Source organism: Paramormyrops kingsleyae, chromosome 3 (assembly GCF_048594095.1).
Source record: "Paramormyrops kingsleyae isolate MSU_618 chromosome 3, PKINGS_0.4, whole genome shotgun sequence".
In the NCBI taxonomy this organism is placed as follows: Eukaryota; Metazoa; Chordata; class Actinopteri; order Osteoglossiformes; family Mormyridae; genus Paramormyrops; species Paramormyrops kingsleyae.
In genome coordinates, this window is record NC_132799.1 from 19,929,425 (window position 1) to 19,952,499 (window position 23,075).

Sequence of the window (23,075 nt, forward strand, 5' to 3'; positions counted from 1 at the left end):
AGAGTCGGTGGTTTGTGGTGGTGGGGGGGTATTTTCAGCACCAGAATTCCATGGGTTATTCCTGGGTGTATCTCAAGATGGCGACCCACCTGCCTCAGAGCTTCTGCCTAGCACCTCATCCGCAACAGAAGTAATTTCCTTGTAAAGAAATGACCAGCTTGACCATAAATGTGGGATTCAACAACAAAGGCCTTATGGAAAGAGACAGTTCTTTGGGACAGATGTGCGTCCGCTATACCACCACAGATGTGGTAGCTGACAGAATGTGCCTGATCTCTGTTATCACAAAAGCACATGCATACTGTCGAAGGTAAATGCAGTCAGGGGCTGAGAGGTAGGCCTCAGCTGAGACTCTTGAGTGTTGACCCCAGCACTATATTTACAGCTGGCCTTGGAGTGCATGTTTGGATCAAGGTTGTCTATAGATGTCCTTGAGTGAGCCGGGGAACAGGATGTGACGGTGGGATCGGCATGTGGCTGGAATTTGAGTATGTGCTTTCGCAAGCCTGTGGGCAGGGTTTAGCCTTTCCGGGCCAAGGGGGTTATTGGAGTCCCCCAGAAATCCTCTGCTCCTGCTGTGCATGCGCATGCCATGTCTTTGTGGGACTGAAGAGTGCATGAGGGCACACAGTCGGTGGGCAGAATCCCTTTGCCAGGTCCTCCTGAAGCACTTATAAAGCTCATGTAAAGGTCACATTCCTCTGACTCTAATGCTGTGTTAGTGACCAATGAAGAGGCAGCCGTACATCAAGGCAGCTTCCACAGCTCTCTTCTGAATATGTTTTTGATTCACAAATCAATTGTAATATGACTGGTCAAATGCAGTTATTCAGTTAATTTTTTTTTGTTTTTTAAATACTTCTGGAGGGATTTCAATTAAGTGACATGAGTCAGGTTTTGCTGGAGATGCTACTAAAAGGTATCTCAGCGATGGCACTTCTTCAGCATCCAGCATGATCGTTAACAGCCAGTTCACAAGCCTGCTGCTGTCTGACTGATTGCCATCAGGAGCAGCTATGCTGGCCAACGCACACCTTTCCAAAGCCTATCCATTTCTGAAATACTCCATGCTGATTTATTTCTTCTCATTCCTTTATTTTATGAAGGTGGGGTTCCCTGCCAGGCTGTGCTCAGGTAAAGGGACACTGCCTCATCCGGTGTGACCTTTAACCCCCTGATTAACTGCAGCTTGTATTTTGGATCAGGGCCTCCTGGGTCAAGGGGAAAAAGAGGTCGAATTGGGGATCCAGGTAAGCCCCTCCAGCCTGGTTCTCACACAGCTGTGGGCAGGTCTTGTTCTCTGTTGTCCTTTATAAGTGTACAGTACCTCGTCCGTGTTTCTGCACTGATTCTCATGTGTTTTTTGTGACAGCGGTCATAGCTGTATCCTGCTATTCACAGGATACCTTTAAGTGTGTTCCTTTTACATTTATATTTATTTGACAGATGCCTTTGCTCAAAGTGAGGCAGGCAGTACATCACAAGCATGTAGCTGTTGGGGAGCCAGATTGGTTATATACCTGTGCTGCCAGGCTTGCAGCCACGGACATTCTGTGGAGCCCCGAGGGTAAAACCCTTAGGCTACATAAACATGGCAAGTGGCAAACCGCTCGGTACAGGTGAAAAATTCGCTAAACGCATTCACACCATCAATGCTGAACTGCTTGGCGTTTGCCAAAGGCGCTGGATGGGTGAATACTAAGGCCCAATACCATTTCTCCTCCCTTAGCCCTACCACTAGATTTCAGGGGCCTCCCTTCCGAAGTTGACTTCACAGTTCGTAGCCACAAGGGGTAGGGCTTGAAATGTTTAGCTAGGAATCGGGACACCACTCGCTTACGTCATCAGCAGTCGATCATTGCACATACGTTTCACACTTTGCATTTGTGTGTAACAATGCCGGCTCAAGGTATGGCGTTGTCGACTGCGTGCATTTTAATCATCATACTCTGTTTGATGAATACTCGCAGAAGACGTCTGCGACGTCTGCTAACACTTGTGGATTTTTATGAGATATCGTTTAAAAACGACTCGTGTTTGTGTCAGCTAGAGTGCCTGGCTAAAGTTTTACCTGTGTCACAATGTTCATAATATAATACCTAATTTTCATTGCTTAATGTATTTGGCATACTATTTCCTTTTATAAATGTGACTTTCTGTGCATGTACACAGTGATTAACATACAAATTAGAATAAACATATTATTTTATGTACCGTTTAGCAAATGCTATCCAAACGCCGCATGCTTAAATATAGTGCATCGCGGTACAATACAATTTTTTTAAATTACATGTGCGATATGTGTGAGGATTATTTGTTTTATTGCCCTGTATGCATGAACACATGGAACACTTTAAAGGTAAAATCATTTGCTCTGACACCATTTAGGTAGCTTCAATGAAAGAGGACTTTCAAGTTAAGTAATGTGTATCAACAATCGGGGGTGAGTTTCCCAAAAGTGTCGTAGCCAAAAAAACTTTGATTATTATTATATGATAAAATACATTTTAAAATAAAGATTTCTTATTCATTATTTTAATATTAATAATAAATCATTAATACATTTAATTATAATAATATTGTCATGCCAACTGGGGACGGAACGAAGACAAAGGCGCAAACGTCAGGGAATCGGGGAATACGGGGTTTAATTACAGGTAAGGCAGGCAAAACGCAGACGGACAATACAATGACTGAACTGGGGAAACAAACTGAAACGCGGACTAAATACAGAGGGCTAATGAAAACAACCAGAAACAGCTGATCACAGGGGGATTCCACATGGAGTTAATGAGGGGGCGTGGCACATGGAAGGAGCGGTCGATCGGGGCAGGACACATAAATTTTTTTTTTAACTTTAACATTGTTTGGATACATTTATTTTCTTACTTTACAAATTGCTGTTTTGATAAATGTGCTTAGATGTGTTTAGTACAGTATATGCTCTTCTTGTTTTATCTGGTTCATTTTGTGTTTGAATGCTAAAAAAAAAAAAACATATTTAGGTGTAATTTTTTGGGGCTGAGAAGCAATTAATTGGTTTTCCATTACTTCTTATGGAGAAAATTCGATCAGATCTCGAACTTTTTAGGATTCGATCCGCAGTTCTGAACTTATTAAGTTTGAGTTCTGAGGTACCACTGTATTAATAATTTTATTATTATTATTTTTACATCTGTGATATAATAGGTAAATTGGAAAAAGCCCAATACTAACAAGCTGAAAGGAGCCATATCGCCATAGCCATTGATCGATTCCTTTCCTGTGCATGTATACTGAGACAAGGACAGCAGTCCAATTGAATGGCCTAGTCGAGCTTTAGCCATACTGTAGCTCGACTTAGCTGTTCATGTAAACGTACTGACTGACAGCTTGTCTCCCGATCACGGGAAATGTACCACTTAGTGTCTAGTGTCTAAGTGGTAAGGTGACCCCGCTTATGCCAGGAGCGTCTGGGGGATGTTCAGAGCCCCAACATAGCACCTGTCCCACGCCTCTGCCCCCTGGCTTCTGAAATCGGGCTGTTTGCACTTTATGACTCATGGGTCAGAAAGTTGGACGTCTGCCTAAGTTGCACAGTCCCACCTCTGTATGTCTGCTGATCCGGCTCCAGAGCATTTATCCAGAAGGTGGGCCAGCTGCATCACAATAGCATCGCACTGTGAGTCTTTGATCACCTTCTTTGATCACAGCTGACATGACAGTGGACTAAACTTGTATCTGCCGTGGTAGCAGGGCAAGTATGGTCTGATCTCGTGTGATTTGGCTTCCCCTCTCATGAGGCGACCTGAGATGTTCTTCAGTGATCCATTTGTGAGTTTGGTCCAGCTGGCCCAGCCGTTGGCTGTCTTCTGCCGTTCACAACTTAGAAGGTCTCTGTGGACAGATGTGTCAGCGTTCTGCGTCATTCTGTCCTGCACACGTTTCTCAATGCTGAGCATCTGCACTGCTGTGGCTTTGAAGATGATACTCTCAGTGCAACCAGCACTCAATTACATGCTGGTGTCTAAAAGACTGTTACCATCAACTGTTTTTATAACCCTGCGAGAGCCTCTTTTGCGCTCTTTTTTGGGTATTATTTAGATACCTGCTGTGTGTGTGACTTGTCTGTTTTTTATGTGGATGACAGATGGAGAGTCAAAGTAAGCAATGCTGTGCTGTATCTGTATAGTGCTGTGCTGTGCTGTATCTGTATAGTGCCATGCTGTATGTGTATAGTGCTGTGCTGTATCTGTATAGTGCTATGCTGTGCTGTATCTGTATAGAGAAAACCAAAGCTGACTTTATGCTTGGTACATGTACCATAACCTGCCTTTCTGACAAACATGTGTGTCTGCAGGTGGCTGGTAATGGAGGGCTGCTCTGGGAGTGTGGCTTGTTATTATCTGATTGTATATGGCTTGGGGGTTATGGGGCTGTTTTTAATGGTGCGTTGGTGGCAAAATAAAAATTGAATCACAGAGAGCCAGAGGCCATCTTCAGCTGTGCTCCAGCTTCTTGCCAATGCTTTTTTTTAAGTAAACAAATACTACTAGAGGAAAAAAAGTTTGTTTTGAATCCCATTTCAGACATGGTCGTACACATTGTGAAGATCTTGAGAAAATGGCACGCATGGTTTGAGATTGCTCAGTATGAGCACTGAATATAATGCAGACCACCTACCTCGTTTGCGTGCCTCCCCTCTACCTTGAAAATGGCAAGAGTGAAGTACCATTCTGTCAGATTTGATCATGAGTGGTCTCTACGCTGCCTACTGGTGGCGTAGTGCATTTACTTTTGTCTGTGTTTTGTCTTCACATACCATTCTGTTGTACTAATACCTAAATGTATGCATTGAAATTTGTTTGCCAGAAGTGACTGGATATAGCCACAAATACACCTTTTTTTTAAAGGTTTAATTTAAAGGCCGGCTTTAGGAAATACAGCGCATGGTTCAATGGGGTTGTCTGGATATAAAGTGTTGGAAATAAATGTGATTTGTATTTTTTGGCATTCTTTATGTACAGCTGGACAGCTTCCTTTCCAAATATTAATGACTTGTATGGAATTTTACATTTGATTATTTTTTTCAGTAATGAATGCCTTAGTGATTTCTGCTCCATTTACTATACAGTAGGATTGACGAGATTTACCAGTTATTATACTAACCTCAATGTTATTTCTACTGGTCTCACCTAAAGGTGGGCAATATGACATTTTTTGTATTGTTTGTTTTGAAAAACCAACAAAATTGGAATATATGTAGTTGTGTTTTTATTTCAAGATCTAGTCACTAAGTTCGGATCCACTGACAAAGAAGTGAAATATACAGACAGCACTGAGATGTTATGCAGACTGAAATTGCTTTGTTTCACATCAGTCTGTTTTTGTTGTATAGTACTATTATCACCACCAGACACACAGACATCACGTGACTGGTGTTTGCTGGTTTACTCTGCCCTTATAATAATAGTGTTAAGTAGTGCACTTCTAACTGCAAATTCACTGGAAGCTCAGATTAGCTGTACTTATGCCTAGTCAACTCCTCGACAGTACATATGTTTGTAATGTGCTGTTTGACTCATTTGTATATCCTTTTGGACAAAAGTGTCTGCTAAATTAAGTTAAACATCAATGTGCTGTATCGCCATTCTTGCGATAACTGCTAATCGTGGGTACAATTGCAACCACAATAAATTGTCATATTGGCCACCAATAGTCTCACCCTTGTTCCATCAGCTGTGGTCCTATACTTATTGTCACTCTCTTTTTCTCTTTTTCAGGTCCTCCTGTAAGTAGACACCACATCATTGGCCACCCAGACTGTGGTAATGTGACTGCAAATTTGCTTTTTGTGTGTATTTGTACTTGTGGGATTGCATAAGCCTGGTGATGTCGCCATAGACCTCAGCTCTCTTGGTTAGCATGCTGGGGAGCTCTCAGTATAACATTCCAGGTAACATCTGTGTCCTGTCATCGTTGGGATGGGACAAAGACTTATACCTTAAGCAAGAATGCAGAATGTATACCTTAAGAATGCAATCTCTGAAATGCGGTTAGAATTTTTGATGCTTTTGAGAAATCCAGCAGAGGTTAATTGATGATTTCCAGCATCACTTCAGCCTGGACATCTGAGTGCTTTCATCTTATTCCTAGAGTTAAACACCTAGTTGCAATGTACTTTTTGGGATGCAGCATCCTCAGTGAGATGCGACATCCTCTGTGTTTCTGTTCTAAGTTGTCTAATGTTACCTGCTTCATATTCAGACAGTTTCTGGTCCAGCGGCCCAAGCTGTTCAGAGCTGCTCTACTTTTCACAATACAGACGGCCGTTCGTAACTTGAAATGTTTGTAAGTTGTTATTCAACATTTTAAGGGAGTACAAAGAACTAGGATGCTGGGAGTGCGCACGTTACGCTGCTGCGCAGTGGGAGTAGCGGCCAGAAGTCGTACTGGGCGGGATTGGCACGCAGAAAAAAAAATTGATGTTGCGGACAGGAAACGGGAGCCCAAATGAACACAATTTGGACTTACAGTCCTCTTTGTTCGTATGTCTGAAAGTTCTTAAGTTAAAAGTTTGTAAGTAGGGGAGCGTCTGTACATCCAAGAACAGTGAGCAGTGCTTCCATGAAGATACACATTCTGCCAAAGAGTCTGTCCACATGGAGGCGTATGGGGGGAGCTGAAAGCACCAGGAGACCCCATATCGGATATTCCAGCGACTATTCCCGACCCAGCCTTCCTTTCTTTCCACTCTTCGACACCCACAGTCTGCTAGGTTTCCTCTAGACGGACGTGAGGCTCCCAGGGATTCGTCGGTCATTCCCCTTCTGCTCCTTGGCCTATGCCCAAGATTCCAGGCCCCCCGTTTTTTTCCTTCTGGTCTCTCGCCTCCCCCACTTCGCGGTGAGACAGAGTGACATATGCGTATGCAAGTGAGATGCAGGCATCTCCCCAAAGCGAGATCAAGTGGGTGTCAACGAGCATCTCTCTGCAAGGCTGACGAGGCCTAGGTGCTGATAATTAACACATCAGGGTTTAAGCCATCAGGGCTTTGTGTAGAACTAAGACTCATATTTATTTCAGTAGCATATCATTAGTCACCATTTGCCACAATGCAAGTGTTTATTTTTTGGTTCTAAAAATTTATGACATGGTTCAAAACCCTGGTGACCCCATCTGACCTTTCCTGGAATAACAGGAGATGGGCTGCAGTGATTTGTATGAATTATTCCACACCCATGTTTACATAAGCATGGTAAGTTAACATGATTACACACGGAACAGCTACTGTGAAACTGGTTCCTTCCTGTTTTGCTAAGCTAGGGTGTTTTTCTTTAGGCAAAACAGTACAAAAGTCGTGCAGGGTCAGGCTTTAGCTGTCTGGCCATTCTCTTCTTGTTATATTATTAATATCAATAGGAAGAACCTTAACCTTAGACTTGCTTGAATTTACCATGAGGTTCGGCACTGCTTGGGATGATTTATTCTTTCGAAACCACCCAGGACAATCTTGTCAGATATGCTGCTGGTTAATCAGTGTTGAGCTCCAGGGTTTCAAGGGGGAAGTTGGATGTCTGAGGCTAATTGTCACCCGCCCCTCCGGCTAAGGGGGGCAGTCACGCAGAGGTGCGTGTGGTCATCCTGAGGAAACAATACCATTAATTCAGGAGCCGACGAGAGCCCATGTGTGTGTGGCCTGAACCCTGGAGTTAATTTTCATGTGAGACCCTTGAGCCCTCAAGGTGGCATAAAGGGGCCCGAGACTGAACCTTTGGCAGCAGATGGCTGCTGCACTCCTGGGTGCAGAACCCCTAATGTACAGATGTACAGATAAGCAGGACCATGCTTAGCCACAGCACACAGTCAGTCTCTGCTGACAAATGCCATGCGCTGGTCGCAGGTCAGCAGGACAAAATCTGCAGCTGCACAGCACATCTGCAGTAGTACGGTTTCATGTATATGCATTCAGCATGCAATTGCACTCTCTAAAACAAGCATGCAATAAAACACTGCACTCTCTAAAACAAGTCATTTCCACCATCAGTGTATCATCAATTTATAATTAATTAGATTAATATGAATAATATTGTGAATGGATGACACTAAAACATTTTTGTTTTTTGAAAATTGAAGTAAACCTTTAAGCTTATGTGAAAGCAGGCGTAAAAGAGTGGGGGTACCTATGGCGTAGGCCCGTTTCAGGGTCCTTATATGGTAAACAACAAAAAATCAGCCAGGAATAGCTTACACACATATATGGAAAAATCCGCCATCCTGGGGCTTTCCAGAGAAGATTGTTTCAGTCTGTGGTCCTGGAGCTCCGGCAGTGAGATAAGGCTGTTCTGCGGTCAGACAAAGGTACGTTGCCTTGGAGATGTCAAGTGTGCCACCGGCAATTAGCACCACTCTTGGGGCAGGGTGGCCACAAGGAGCCATAGACTCCACTGTGCACCATCACCCACCCTCGGCTGACGTGCACAGATTTAGAGATTAGCATCACATGCTTTTTGGGCCACACTCTAACCTGGATGGGAAGTCTGTCAATTTACTAAACTAAATGTAACAGCAGTTTCCTTCCTTTATAATTAAGGGTTTTATTGGAATATTAAATAAAACAACAGTTACATACTATAGATTGATCTTTTGAAACAGATTTTATATGCGTCGCTACAGCATTGCAGTTAGACCAGCACGACTGGGAGGAGGTTCACAGAATTACTGACACCAGGCACACCAAAGGGCAAGAATGCAGTGCTTTGACCCTTTCTATGCATCCCAGAAGGTCTGGTCAGGCTGGGACAAAGAACCTAAGATTCCAGGCCAGCAGGCTGTATGCTGCTTTTAGGCCTAAATTTGTGTCTTAATAGGATAAGGTAAATTTTATTGATTCCAAGGGGAAGGTGTTGACAGTTATTCTTGAAAATTAACTGTTTGAAACAACTTCAAAAACATCAAGATGATGGGACATGAAGCTCTTTAAGTTGCTTATATCTGCTACACAACTAAATAATATTATTATGGTATTTTTAAATCCAAACTGAGTTTGTTATAGTCCACGAGTGGAGTTCAGCATGGGATGTATAAAGGTGGGAACTCTGTATTTGCAGGACTCATTATGGCCAGAGCGAGTGTCTTTTCCTGATATAATCTTTTCTGTGACACTCACTCTCTCTGTCTTCTATCTACTTCTCTCACCCTTTTTCAGGGCCCTCCTGGACGAGCTGGCTTTCCGGTAACTGTCTCATGACTTGCATCCTGCCTGTGTGCTGGTGCTGTAGCTACTGACACCTTTGGGCCTTTCCACTTAGAAGCTGTGTCATTGGATAAATCGGTACAAGCATGGCCAATTGCCACCAAGATTAAAAATTAGTAAAAAAACAAAAAAAAAACATTGCCCAGCTTCTTAGAGAACAAAACACACCTGTGCTTTCAACAGAGGGACATGAAAATGTAGGTTGAATAAACAAAAATGAACAAAAAATTTATTAGATACAACTGTTAATGTATGGTCTTAACAGAACTGGCAAAATCTCTGCTTGTATCAGAACTTTAAATATGAATTCGCACACATCTCTCCCCAAATTACGGTAGCCGAGAAAGCCCAACGAAATTCAAAATAAAGAAACACACGTCTAATAGAGAAACGCGCTGCAAAGCAACAAAGCATATTATTCAAGTTCATAACGAACCTCCAGCACAATGCAAATTCATAGACGCTACACAAATTAAGAAAACACTTTCATCAAAATGACAACACATGTGAACCACATTTTACACACACACGCTGCACATTCACAGAAATGCCGCAAATACAGAAAACAACCGCAACTTCGGAAACGCGCTGCAACTAGCAACAACACAACGGAAGTGTTTCTGGGGGACACTTTGTCCGGCTGGTCACATGCTTGTAATACTGTTTTTAACGTAAACGTGCATGGTTTTAAGTTACAGTAAACAATCAGTGGCAGCTGTTTTTATGATTAACTTTTGTAGCTCTCTTAGGCTATAGTACAGCAGTTATCAATCACATTAATCCTACCATTTACCACACAGCTTCTTGATTATTGTTTTAGCAATCTGTTCAAATAGAAGATACAGTGAAACCGCTTACAGTGATCACGTCTGTCTGGGTGAAATTGACTATAAGCGGATGATCATTATAACCCATTTTTTTTCTTATGTCTCAGGCAGATGACCATCTAACTGACATGTATATTTCTTGCATGAATATAAGGTAATAAAACGGACAACGTCATTATTTACTTAATTTTGATTTCAAAATACAGTACAACCGTCTGAAACGCTTTTGAAATTACATTACTGTACAAACTAAATTACTGAACTGTGTATAATTCAAATACGTTATAATACAGTACATGAAAAAAGCTCATTGTACAGTACTGTACATGAAAATAGCTTTTTGTAGTTTCGCTGCTGCATCTCCGTGGCTCGCTTTTAGCAGTTTATCGTAAGAATTAGATGAGTCTATATTTGTCAGAGAGAAAATTACTTTCTTTTTTCCGTCATGTAGCGAGGGGGCACAAGAGTCGGGTGAACACGGGGTTTTAACCAGGGAAACCACACTGAACAACATCACAACGTTAATGACCGGACTAACGAAAGGCACACAGACATGGACTTAAATACACTGAACTAACGAAACACAACTTGAAACAGCTGATAACATGGGGATTCCCACATGAGGTAGCGAGGGGGGCGTGGCACACAGGAGGATAGGCACGTACGAGCAGGACAAGACACGTGTTTTATGTGCCTCAGGTAGCTAGACAGAAGCAGACGGACTACAGCAAGGCAAAGTAGGGCCATCAAAGTAAAGTTAAAAAAAACATAGCTTTATTTTTTTTCTATATGTTGTCATGCTTAAATAGACACTGTAAGCAGAGTACTTGACTACTAAAAACGAATTATGTAAACACCTTTTTCTATCCCAAGCTTTTTGATACATATAAGTGGTTGGTCATTATAACCGTGATCACTATAAGCAGTTTCCATTGTAACTTTTCGCCATTGGCTCCATTGAAAAGTACGCCCGGACAAAGTGTCCTCCAGAAACACTTCCGTTGTGTTGTGTTGTTGCAGCGCGTTTCCGAAGTTGCCGTTGCTTTCCGTATTTGCGGAGCGTCTGTGACTGCGCGGCGCGTGTGTAAAATTTGGTTCGCCTGTGTTGTCATTTTGGTGAAAGTGTTTTCTTAATTTGTGTGGCGTCTATGAATTTGCAGTGTGTTTGGAGGTTCGTTATGAACTTGAATAATATGCGTTGTTGCTATTTAGACGTGCGTTTCTTTTTTTTGAATTTCGTTGGGCTTTCTCGGCCACCGTACCAAATTACCCATGACATGCATGATCTCCAATTCACCTGGTGTACACAGCAAACTAGTTGTCTCATGGTAACTTCATAGTTCCCTCTGTTGTTAACCAGGATGTTTCCTCTGCTCCCAGTCACTGCATTTGTCGATTTCTAATGTTACTAACCTGGGGAAGAAGGGTGTGGCCGTGGAGGATGACCTTGTCCTCCTGGAGGTATACAGTACTTGCATCTGCTGCTGGCAGAGTGCCACAGAAAAACACTGGGACAGTTCCTGCAAAACTGATAATGAGACTTTGTGGCTCGACAAACTCACAGACACGTTAGGTGTTTCTTCTTTCAGGCTTTCATCTAATTATTGCATGGCATTTTACTGGCCTCTTTATTAATGACCTTGGTTTTGGGAATCTGTAAGGGGGCCACTTTAGCAGGCTGGGTCACCCCCTACCCAGTGTGGTGGTTTGCACTGCTGAATTGAAAACCTGCATAGGAAAATTGAGATAGCTGGCTGGAATCGGTCTTTACATTTTGGCATCCTGTGATCGTGATTGAATGGTATTGCAAGTGCAGCTGACAATATGGAAAAGTAAAGGCACTTAAGCTGGTCATAGCTATGTGAAAGACACAACCTCTGCTGAGACTTTCATGTTAGTTGTGAGTCAGCACCTTGGACAGGGCCTCTGAGTGTGAATCTCTGGAGACCTGTGTCATAAGTAACTGAATGCTATCATGAAGGTTAGCTTGAGGAGTGCTGAGAGGCTTAATTCCTATATTTAATCTCATGCTGAGAATATCAGCGATGTTCATACCTCACCAGCTTGTCACTACTTTGTCTCTGTAAATACGCCTTGTGATCACTGAACCTGTGGTAGATTCAGCGCTGCTATAATTCTCATGGCTGAGTTTGTTCAGCCAGAACCCCCATTCCACTGAGGAGATCACACACCCCCTCCTGCAATGGCAAAGTTGCAGTGACCCATTTCCTGCAGAAGTAAGCCACCCGTCTACGGGTCCTTGAGCAAGGCCCTCAACCCCCAGCTGTCTGGGCGCTACCATGAGTGGCTGCTCTTTGTGGACAGCTTGCTTACAAAGAGCAAGTTGAGAGAGGTGTAAAAAAGACAATTTCCCCATGAGGATTAATAAAGAGATGATTATTATTATTATTATTATTATTATTATTATTATTATTATTATTATTATTATCAATCACTGGCCATTCTCCGGGCTCTGGCATAGCAGGCCCTGGGGAGATATTTTGTGAGATACACCCTTAAAGCCTGGGACAGAGCACCTCCACACAACAATTATACTCTAACATAGTGTATCTGGAGGTATGATGTAGTTTTGCGTTAGGAGAGGGACCATGGGTAGAATTTTATTCCCATCCCTGATGCTTCCATGTAGAAGTCAGTGCGTCTCAGTTAGATTCCATCAATGAGGTCCTTTGTACCAGTAGCAGTAAGGTCTTTACGCTTCTCAGCATGTCTGCATTGGTATTGCTCGGCCGATCACAAGGAATGCCTGAACTTCTGTAATGGGTGTTTTTAAGTGTTAGCTTGAACTAACTTTACCAACTTTGTCTGGAGCATCATCTGTGCCTATAGTAATGATGAGTAAATTAGATTGAATAGGGATGGGCTGGGGGGCGGGTCTGTTTTGGCTGGGGATACCACAAAAACAGTGCTATTTGTGTTTGTAAAGTTAAACTGTGGGTATGGCCCTAGTCTGATAGCTACCTTCTCCCAGAACTCTCATTCACCCTCTCCTCTTGACTTTACATTGACCATTAGGGGGACAAAGGATCAATGGGAATACCTGGAAGACTGGTGAGTTATCTGAGAATGTGCACCGTAGTGTGCTGTCAGGACCCTTGATGGCGGGGTATCATCCCCAGCATCAGCATGTTGTGAGTCTCATTATCCGGAAGGGTTTCACACTCAGGAGGCTCTTCAGAAGCTGAAACATGAACAAAATATCACTGCCAGTCAATCATTCATGGATAATAATGTTCAGATTATTATTTGTAAGGTTTGTTGTATTATGTTTAGGCTCAATGAGATCCATTACATTTTTTAGATTTTTTTGTTGTCACAGTGGAATTTTCCTTTGGCTCTTGGTTCCTGTCATTCTCTCATAATTTCTTACTCTTGTAATTATGTTTTATTATCTCTCAGCTGCAGTCCATTATGCACTTCCTTCCCAGTTTGAGAGAAGACTCACACTAACACTTTCAAGCTCATGTCTGTGCGAGGGTGTGTTATACCAGTAATGTCAGGAATCATACTCTCTACATTCATACCTCCTTTGACACATGTAACTTTATCAGACAATTGAATACTAACCATTACTGTGTCATACTGACCCAAGTTTTCAATAAAGAGGATTAAACAAGAGAGAGGATTTATACTTTGGATAGTTTTCATCATTGAGATCTTAACCAACAAGCTGTGAAGATTGAACACATAGTGAGACAGACCAGTCTGCCTGCAGATGCTACAATTCAGTCTGATATTATTTACCTGACATTTATTTATTGTTTGTTTTTTCTTTTACAGATTTAATTTGACAGATTTAATTTTTTTTTTAAAACAAATCCAGTTTTTTGCATAGTGGTGTTATATGTCCAATCCCACCTAGGTTTCTTGGACAGTCATGATGCTCTGATTTATTAGCTGTGTTCTGTGAAAATATCATCCTGTATTTGAGGTGTCACATGGGAGTATGGCAGCTGTGTTACCCCCAGCTGACTCTAATCAGTAAGCCACGGCTCATGCCCTGCCCACTCTCGTCAGCTGATTGTCTCTTCCCACTCTCCCTCAGAGATTACCAATCAATGTCCTGCCCGTTTCGCCCGCCCACCTGCCCCGCTCATGGAGCATGCCCAGTCCCTCTGGCCGTCCTTGTCTCACCCCATTCCTCTCTCTGTGTCTCTCTCCCTCACGCTTTGCATGTGACTGTGTCTGCTGTGACTGACCAGGGGTTAAAGGGCGTCACTGGGGAGAAGGTAAGTCTTGCATTTAGAGGCAAAAAAATGGGCCTGTGTGTGGGCGTGGGGGTGGGCGTGGAGTGGTTAGTCTTCTGTCCATCAAACAGGGAGACCACAGGCAAACTCACACCTGAACACCAAAATATCACCAATAGATTTTGAAGGAAACTTTTTCAAAGCATCAAGTTCCTTATTTATTTATTTGGTTATTTGTTTATTTTGGAGGTCTGAGGGTAGTTTTGAAGGGTCCATGTGATGTCATGTGTTGATTTACAGGCCATACCTGGATTAGTGTATTTTGCCTCCACTGCCAGATGTGTGGCTGGACTGGTTGGATTTATTGGGATCTCTAGTTAAAACTTATCTGATACTTATTTATATTTCGACCACTAGAGAAAGCAATTGTATCCTGCTGTTCCCTTCTATTAAACCTTTGGAATTGGCTTTGGAATTTTTTTTTCTCATGGCTTATGTTGTGGCTTGGAGGATTTGGACCACCGAAAAGAGAAGTTGAACCAGCCGAGAAACATTTATTGCTATCATTATGCTTTAAGAGGAATTAGTTTAATTTATGAGAAAAGATCTTGACGTTGCACCAGTATGACACGTGATTTTGCATCGGAGGTTATAAGAAATCTGTGATGCGTGAAAGGTATCAGAAATCAACCGCTAATAGTTTTGATGGTTTTGATTTGGGCTGCAAGGATTTCTCTTTGAGATCCAGTCACATTTTTAAGGTCTTTGGCACCTAATGTTGTAACAAAATAAAACTGGCCTATATCTAATTTTCAAAACCAGCTTTTATTTATGATAAGAATTGAGAGGCACACTTAACAGAAGCATCAAGACAGGCTTTAAGCTGTCACCGGAGTACCAGAACGAGTAGGATTCAGATAGGGTGTTCTGTAAAGCCTGGCCATTTGAGCCACCAGCAGTGATGGATGGACTGTTGAAGAAGCACCTCCAGTGTGACCATGCAGCTCTTTTGGGGAGTGTGGTTTCCTTGGTAGGAAATGAGCTTCTGCTAACCCCATCTTTTGCATTTTCGTACCCTTGGATTTTTGGTCATGTTTTTTTGGGGTGTTTCTTTTTATCCCCTTACCTGCTCCTGTTACCTTATTAGGTATGGGTTTGAATTTATGAGGTTGCTCTCCCTTTCTCTCCTACACTCGTATCCCAAACTCCCCACGAGACCATCTGCTGATCTTTGATGTGTTGTGTTGGAGCGTGTGGGGTCTCTTGACTGCAAGAGTAAAGTGGAGAACTCCAATTATATTGCTCTGGCATGCAAGCAGCGAGTGTCAATGACCTGTCATTCCCTCGGCCTGGGTGCGTGATTGGTGTGATAGCAGTGGTGTGTTTTCATACTCATTAGAATTACCTGAGTTTTGATGGATTGCAGGCTGTTGATGATGGTGCGCTGATATAGAGTTTCTGGGCTGGGGCTAATGATGTGGAGCACTTGAAATTTGATATTGGCCTGTCTGGCTACTGTGTTGATTTTTGTGAGAGGTCCTGTCGAGTGGCTTCTGAAATTCATGGGCAGGCTGACCCCATGCAGACCAGCCACTTTGCACCAGGAAGGAGTCCAGTGGGCTTTCTGTGTTTACACAGCAGTGCTCTTGAGCCCCTGAGTGGTTTTGTCAGGTTCGAGTTTGGCCTTGAAACAGGACCGGTTCCAGTGTGCCTCAGGACTCAGAACATTTGTCTTCACCTACTCATTGCCAGAGGCCTAGGATTTGACCCAAAGCAAATCAGTAATAAGAATAATGGAATGCAGGTTATAAACTGTGAAGTAATTACTTTCTTTTGCTGTAATACAGTGAAGGAAATGCATCTACACTGGTCTTCTCAGTGATTGCATATACTGTATAAGTGGTTCCTCTTGTAGGCAGTGGGTTGGTCAGTGTTGTGCTCTCTCGTGTTCTCACCATCGTTTCCTTGTCTTCAGGGGGCACCAGGAGAACCAGGCTTGTCCATCATTGGCCCACGAGGACCCCCTGTAAGTGTGTCTGCCTACTGAATGTCTAACTTTATCCCTGTTGTTTTATTTATTTTCTGGATCGAAAGTGGTTGGTATCTCTTTACCAATAGAACAAAATCCAGTCACAGTTCTATTGTGTAAGTTAAGAGGCTAAGCCACTGAAGGCACAATGTGACATTTGTGTTTTTTCTGACAGCAGCTGACGGTGTTAGCAGTGTCAGCCTGGGTTATTTTGACTGACTCATTGAGCACCAACAGACGTAAATTCAGCAGCTCCTTGAGTCTCTGGTTACTCATTAAACCACTTCGCCCTCGGCTGCTCAGTTACTTCGCAGTGGCCCCTGTAGCACAGAGCTCTCCAATCCAAAATCTAATGCTGACTTCCTGCATTAGTCATGGTGTGTGTCCTGGTCATCATAGCTACCATGCCACATCCTCTTCTCATCTGGAAGAGCAGGTCGAACTTGAGTCATTCAGTGTGACTTTTTATTTCAAGTGGAAATGTGTGACCGAAGACCACACTGGTTTTCTTTTTTTCTTCTGCCTGACGAACAAGGGATAGCTCCCCTTCACCACCCTCACCACCTCCCCCCACAAGTGCAATTTCCTTTCTGATTTCCCCATGAAGAATTGGTTATGTTTGGTTTCGGGGGTCTTTTTGCATGGTGGTTTTTCTGGTGGCAGAGGTTACCTCGTGACAGCTGCTGTGACCTGCTAGAGCTTACCTGACATCTGTTTTTCAGATCGGTGATTCTGTAGCCCCCCCCTCCTTAATAAGGCTTAGCTAATAGGTCCCAGACCTGGGGGAGGATGCAGCGCCCTGTTTCAGGATGATATGTTGAAAAGCAGGGGCTCCTTCTAGGTGATTTCTTGTGTCAGATAAATGTGACTGCTGGCTTCATGTTGACCCCACAGAGCCTGTTGGTGGGAGGTTTGGGAAGCTTTGGTAGCAGAGAGGTGCAGAAGGACTAATGGAAAGCATCACCTGGCTTCATGTGTTGAGTCAGATGCACAGAGCCTTTTAATGGTTTAATGGTGTCCTCTGTGTCATGTGTCGAGGGCATTCTAAGGGGCCTCTCCTTTGTTTGGATCCATAGCAAGCAAACAAAAAAACGATTTTAATGTAGTTGAGAGTATTTTCAACCAGTGTTGAAAATGTTTCATTTTTTTTCTTATTGTTTTTCTATCGAGTGTTGAGTGTTAATTATGACAGCTGTAGACAGGGAATATGATTGTTGTTGCATTACTTCCACCTATTTCAGTAAATCATAACTTCATACACTATATGCACAAAAGTATTGGGACACCTGGCCATTATACCCACAAGAACTTTTATGACATCCCATTCTAAATCCATAGGCATCAGTATGGAGTTGGTTCCCCCTTTGTAGCTACTGTATAATAGCTGCCACTCTTCTGGGAAGGCTTTCCACGAGATATTGGAGTCTGTCTGTGGGAATTTTTGCTATTCATCCAGAAGAGCATTCGTGAGGTCAGGCGCTGATGTTAGACATGAAGGTTTGGCTCGCACTCTTAATTCTCGTTCATCCCAAAGGTGTTCCATGAGGTTGAGGTCAGGGCTCTGTATGGGCCAGTCAAGTTCTTCCACACCAACTTCACCATGTCTTTATAGACCTTGCTTTGTGCACCGAGGAACAGTCATGCTGGATCAGAAAAGGGCCTTCCCCAAACTTTTCCCACAAAGTTGGAAGCATCAAATTGTCTAAATTTTCTTGGTATGCTGAAGTTTTCCCTACACTGGAACTACGAGGCCCAACCCCTGAAAAACTGCTTCATACCATTATATCTCCTCCACCAAACTTTACAGTTGGCACAATGCAGTCAGGCAAATAATTTTCTCTTGGCATCTGTCAAACCAAGACCCTTCCATCAGACTACCAGACAGAGAAGCATGATTTTTCACTCCGGCAGAAGAAATTTCCACTGCTCCACAGTCCAGTGATGTCGTGTTTTACACCACTCCATCTGACGCTTAGTAATGCGCTAAGTGTCTGTTGTTCCTAAATGCTTCCACTTTTCAATAAAACCAATTACAGTTGACCATGAAATATCTAGCAGAGAAGAAATTACGTGATCTGACTTATTGAAAAGGTGGCATCTTATGACACTACCAGGCTTGAAATCACTGAGCTCTTCAGAACGACTCATTCTTTCACAAATGTTTGTAAACCTGACTGCATGGCTAGGTGCTTGATTTATATACCTGTGACAATGGGTTTGAATGAAACACCTGAGTTCAATGATTAAGTGGAGTATCCTGATACTTTTGTCTATATAGTGTATTTGTGTCAGACCGTCTAGTCTTGCCCAAAGCAGGCCAATGACGGTCACATCACTAATTGACCCTCTCATGTTTTGTAACGCGCAGCCCAAAGCCTGACACCTATGCTCTCTCTCCCCTCTTCAGGGACAGCCCGGAAGCAGAGGTTTTCCAGGATTCCCTGTAAGTTTCTCAACATTATAAACAGTGTCACTGTAAAATCTCTTAGAATAACAATTCCTCCTACCCTGCTACCATGCCTTCTTTCATGTCCTTCCCATTCCGTTGTTCTTGATCAGTTGGCACCATTTCCTGCTTATGCATGTAACCCTGGTCATGTGTCTCTCATACAGGTCTTGAGGTTTTACTTTTTATGTGCCAGCTATACATGTGGTATTCAGACACATCCAGCGGCTTTCATGATGCACCTTGTTACCAGACAGTTACCAGTGCAATCAGCAGATATCTCATTTCTCCATTGTTTTTTCCTTTCAGGGTCCAATTGGGTTAGACGGAAAACCAGTAAGTCCTGAGCCATGACAATTACTGGATAACTGAAAAATTTAGGGTTTTAGAACTGAACACTTTGCCATAAGTCAGTGAGCCGTAAGTGAGTCATTTCAATGAGGGTGATTAGTGTAATTATTGTAAGTTTAATAATAATGATATTATTACAATTATTACTGAAGGCTAAGAAGGTTATTGGGGGTGATAATAAACATTAACTTAAAAGACGGCTTGTTTATTATCCATAGTGGTGTTAGTGATTGCTGAAATTATCCAGTGCTTGACTTTACATATGTCATGTATTACTTTCTTTGCAGGGACAAAGTGGTATGAAAGGAGATGTGGTAAGAAAAATAATATTTGTATTGCAAATCTTTTTTGTAATGACTTGACACCCACTGTTCTCAACCAATGCATTCATTCATTTACAACTGTTTCTTTACATCTCACCATCATGCGTCGCTTTTGTGTCAAGCAGACACGATGGAAACAGCTGTAAATGCCCAAATCACTCTCTGCAGATACACTGTGTGTGTCTCTACATTTTGTTTGGGTCACTCAGCAGCAGCTATTTTGTTTTTTTCATTGATAAAAATGATCCTTCTGAACTTGTATTTTAATGAAAGGAGAGTATTTTTCTGGAGTTAAAACTGGAATGTAAGATCTCAGAAGGAAGCAGTGTTCCTAATAATACAGGCAGGTTTGATCCTCTCACTGAAGCAGAACTGCTTTGCTGGCTGTCACACCTTTAATGTCACTGTCTCAGTCACCCACTCCCCTTCCTTGATCTCTGCCCAAATCACTGTCTGGCTTCTGAATGAAAACCTCCTTCCTTAAATTGAACAGTTTCATGGTCAGTGTGCAGTGTCTGTTTTATCTGGTCATGTTCAGAAAGCTGGTCCAATTTTACTGTCTCCCTGGGTGAATATATATAATTGATCTTGGTTCGTTTTCATGCTGATAACCCCCCCCCCCCCCATTCATCAGCAGTCTGGATTTTATCAGTTCAGCTGCCGATTTTAGAACCTCTGTGTGTCTTTTTCTAAACACCATGTTCTTTGTTTGACTGCTCCAAGCTGTCAGGCAGGCATGTTTTATAAGCATTTTGCTTTAAAGCACATGGCCGGGCATCACTGGCCCCATGCCGTGTACAGAAGCCCACATGAAGGCCGTCTGGGCCATGAATAATTTGGTAGTCCCGGCTGAAACGGGTCTGACGTGGCTCCAGTATTGTTTGGTGGAGATTAATGTGTATTTAATGAGCCACATTCCCTTTTTTTCCAACTTAAATAAACTACTTAGATGCCTTAAGAACGCTTAAGCAAGAGAACAAGGTGATTGTATGTTTTCTGGAGCTAAAATCTTATTTTTACGCACATAGAGAACATCTAAATCTAAACCGGGCATTTCAGATGAAGATAAAGAAAGTTTAGTTTGTTTCAATATTAATTACAGGCCCTGCCAAATAAGAAAAGGCTCTTTCATAAAATTCTTTGCGATTAGTGTTAAAATGCAGTGGTTGCTCAGGGAGTGGGAATAAAAGTTCAGGGTCAGTTTGTTTGCACTGTGATGATGGCGGGACATTTCAGTCACATGTTTGTTTTCTTCATTGTTTTTAAGGGTCCTCGAGGTCCCAAAGGCATGCCAGTGAGTGATGCTTTACTGTCCTGTCTATGGCATTCACAGTTTCACATCCTCTGTGTTTTCCTGCCTGTTTAATCGGCGTATGTGTTTTGTATTGTAGGGTGAACCAGGCCCCAAGGGAGAAAAGGTGAGGTCACAGTATTTAACAGTTTATTACCTGGTCTTTTCATGAACCACTGAAATGACTCTTATATTGATTCCCGTGGGGAAAGTATCTTTTTGCTTATCCCATCTTTTTCTCCATGACACATACACAGGTGAGTGCAAGCTTGGCAGTGTCCTGTCTCTGGCATTCAAAATTTTCTTAAATCACTGTGTGGCTCAGTGGGCTAAGCTTTTTTGTTGCCAATTCAAGCTTGGCTTTCACAGAATAGTCGCATGTCCTTGGGCCCTTGGGCAAGGCCCTTAACCCCCAGCTCCATAGGGGTGGCTGCCCTTCACTGCCAAGCTTGCGCTCGCCTACATATGTGCCATGGAGAGTAAGATGAGGTTGGCAAAAAAGAGAATTTACCTATGGGGATCAATAAAAGTTTCATTCTGATTAAAATGGAAGAACACAACTCGCACCTTAAGAACATAAGAACTATACAAACGAGAGGAGGCCATTCGGCCCATCGAGCTCGCTTGGGGAGAACTTAACTAATAGCTCAGAGTTGTTAAAATCTTATCTAGCTCTGATTTAAAGGAACCCAAGGATTCAGCTTGCACTACGTTATCAGGAAGACTATTCCATACTCTGACTACACGCTGTGTAAAGAAGTGCTTCCTTAAATCCAGTTTGAAATGTTCTCCCGCTAATTTCCACCTATGGCCACGAGTTCTTGTATTTGAACTAATGCTGAAGTAACTATTCGGTTGAACAGCATCCAAACCTGTTAGAATCTTATAGACCTGGATCATGTCCCCCCTCAGTCTCCTTTGCTTGAGGCTGAACAGATTTAGCTCAACTAACCTTTCCTCGTATGACATTCCTCTAAGACCAGGAATCATTCTTGTGGCCCTACGCTGCACCTTTTCTAAGGCCGCAATGTCCTTTTTAAGATATGGTGACCAAACCTGCACACAATATTCTAGGTGAGGTCTCACCAAGGAATTGTATAATCTTAGCATTACCTCCCTTGACTTAAACTCCTCACACCTGGAGATATACCCCAACATCCTATTGGCCTTTTTTATTGCTTCCCCGCACTGGCGAGAATGAGACATGGAAGCATCAACATACACACCAAGGTCTTTCTCATAATCAGCTACCTTTATTTCAGTAAGTCCCATAAAATACCTGTACTTTATATTTCTGCTCCCTACATGGAGTACCTTACATTTGTCTATGTTAAATTTCATCTGCCAGGTGTCATTAAATTAAGTATGAAAACCAGACAATACTGCTGCTTCTACATTTGGTCGTCTTCACTTTCATAATGAATTCTGGCAGCCGTACATTGGTGCAGCCTAAAGCAGGCCACCCGGCTGGCCTCATCAGCACAATCAGTCTGGTGCCCGGGGAGATTTATTAAGACAATATCAGGTCCCACCCTCGCTTGTCCTTTTGCTAGTTTTTCTTTGTGAATGTGGACACTTAAATTATCTCTTCTCTCTCCAGGGTGTATGTGGAGAGTATTCACCCAGGGTAAGTGAATTTTCCTCATAGCTCTTATTAACCCTCTGGGGTCTAGGGGTAGGGAACACACTTTGACTGACTGGGGCATGGTCACACATTTCATTCAATATCATAAACTTAATTCATGGGGAATACATTTTTTCTTATATTTGTTTTGGCATTACACTCATCTTAATTTTAATGTACTTTGTAAATATGTCAGATTTATGTTAAGTTTGTAATTTGATGTCAAAGTATAGACATTGCAAATGCAGTTTGGAACAAAGAAACATTATAAAAGTACATAGTAAGCAATGGTAGCAGTTTGTTTTGATCCCAGATATCTGATCACCAAAGTCTTGGGTACATGAAGATGACTAAATGGTGTAGTTGCAACATTCGGTTGGATAAATAAATCCAGGAGCTCTCATGTGTATGCATGAGCCATTCACACCTGGCCACACACCCCCCCCCCCCATTCCCCCCCCCCCCTTTATGGCACTGATGGGGATGTATCTGGATCGTGTTTCACTGTTGCGTTGTTCATAAAATTACCATGTGAATGTGATTTGCATACGTGTTAATGCGGTTATTTAGAATGTGAATAGCGATCTTCAGGTGAGAGCGGTACTACACGATGCAGGTAAAACAAGGAAAGGTGACTTGGTTTACTTTTTTGCCTATTTAACCTAATTTTAAAAACTTTAATACTTCCGACAATGGACGTTTTGAAAAGAAGACAGATTTCGGATTTAGTCAGTCTTTATG

The 23,075-nt window shown here is 42.5% G+C and overlaps 1 protein-coding gene across 1 annotated transcript in view; it reads left to right on the forward strand.

The window, feature by feature from the left end:
• The window catches only part of col13a1 (collagen, type XIII, alpha 1), a 105,753-nt gene that overhangs the window by 44,089 nt on the left and 38,589 nt on the right, over nt 1-23,075 (forward strand). The window contains exons 3-13 of the mRNA XM_072709791.1: nt 5,763-5,770; nt 9,188-9,214; nt 13,099-13,134; nt 14,286-14,312; nt 16,246-16,296; nt 18,707-18,742; nt 19,055-19,081; nt 19,384-19,410; nt 20,687-20,713; nt 20,811-20,837; nt 22,311-22,337. Of these exons, the coding sequence (XP_072565892.1) occupies nt 5,763-5,770; nt 9,188-9,214; nt 13,099-13,134; nt 14,286-14,312; nt 16,246-16,296; nt 18,707-18,742; nt 19,055-19,081; nt 19,384-19,410; nt 20,687-20,713; nt 20,811-20,837; nt 22,311-22,337 (320 nt within the window). The remainder of the gene's footprint in view (nt 1-5,762; nt 5,771-9,187; nt 9,215-13,098; nt 13,135-14,285; nt 14,313-16,245; nt 16,297-18,706; nt 18,743-19,054; nt 19,082-19,383; nt 19,411-20,686; nt 20,714-20,810; nt 20,838-22,310; nt 22,338-23,075) is intronic.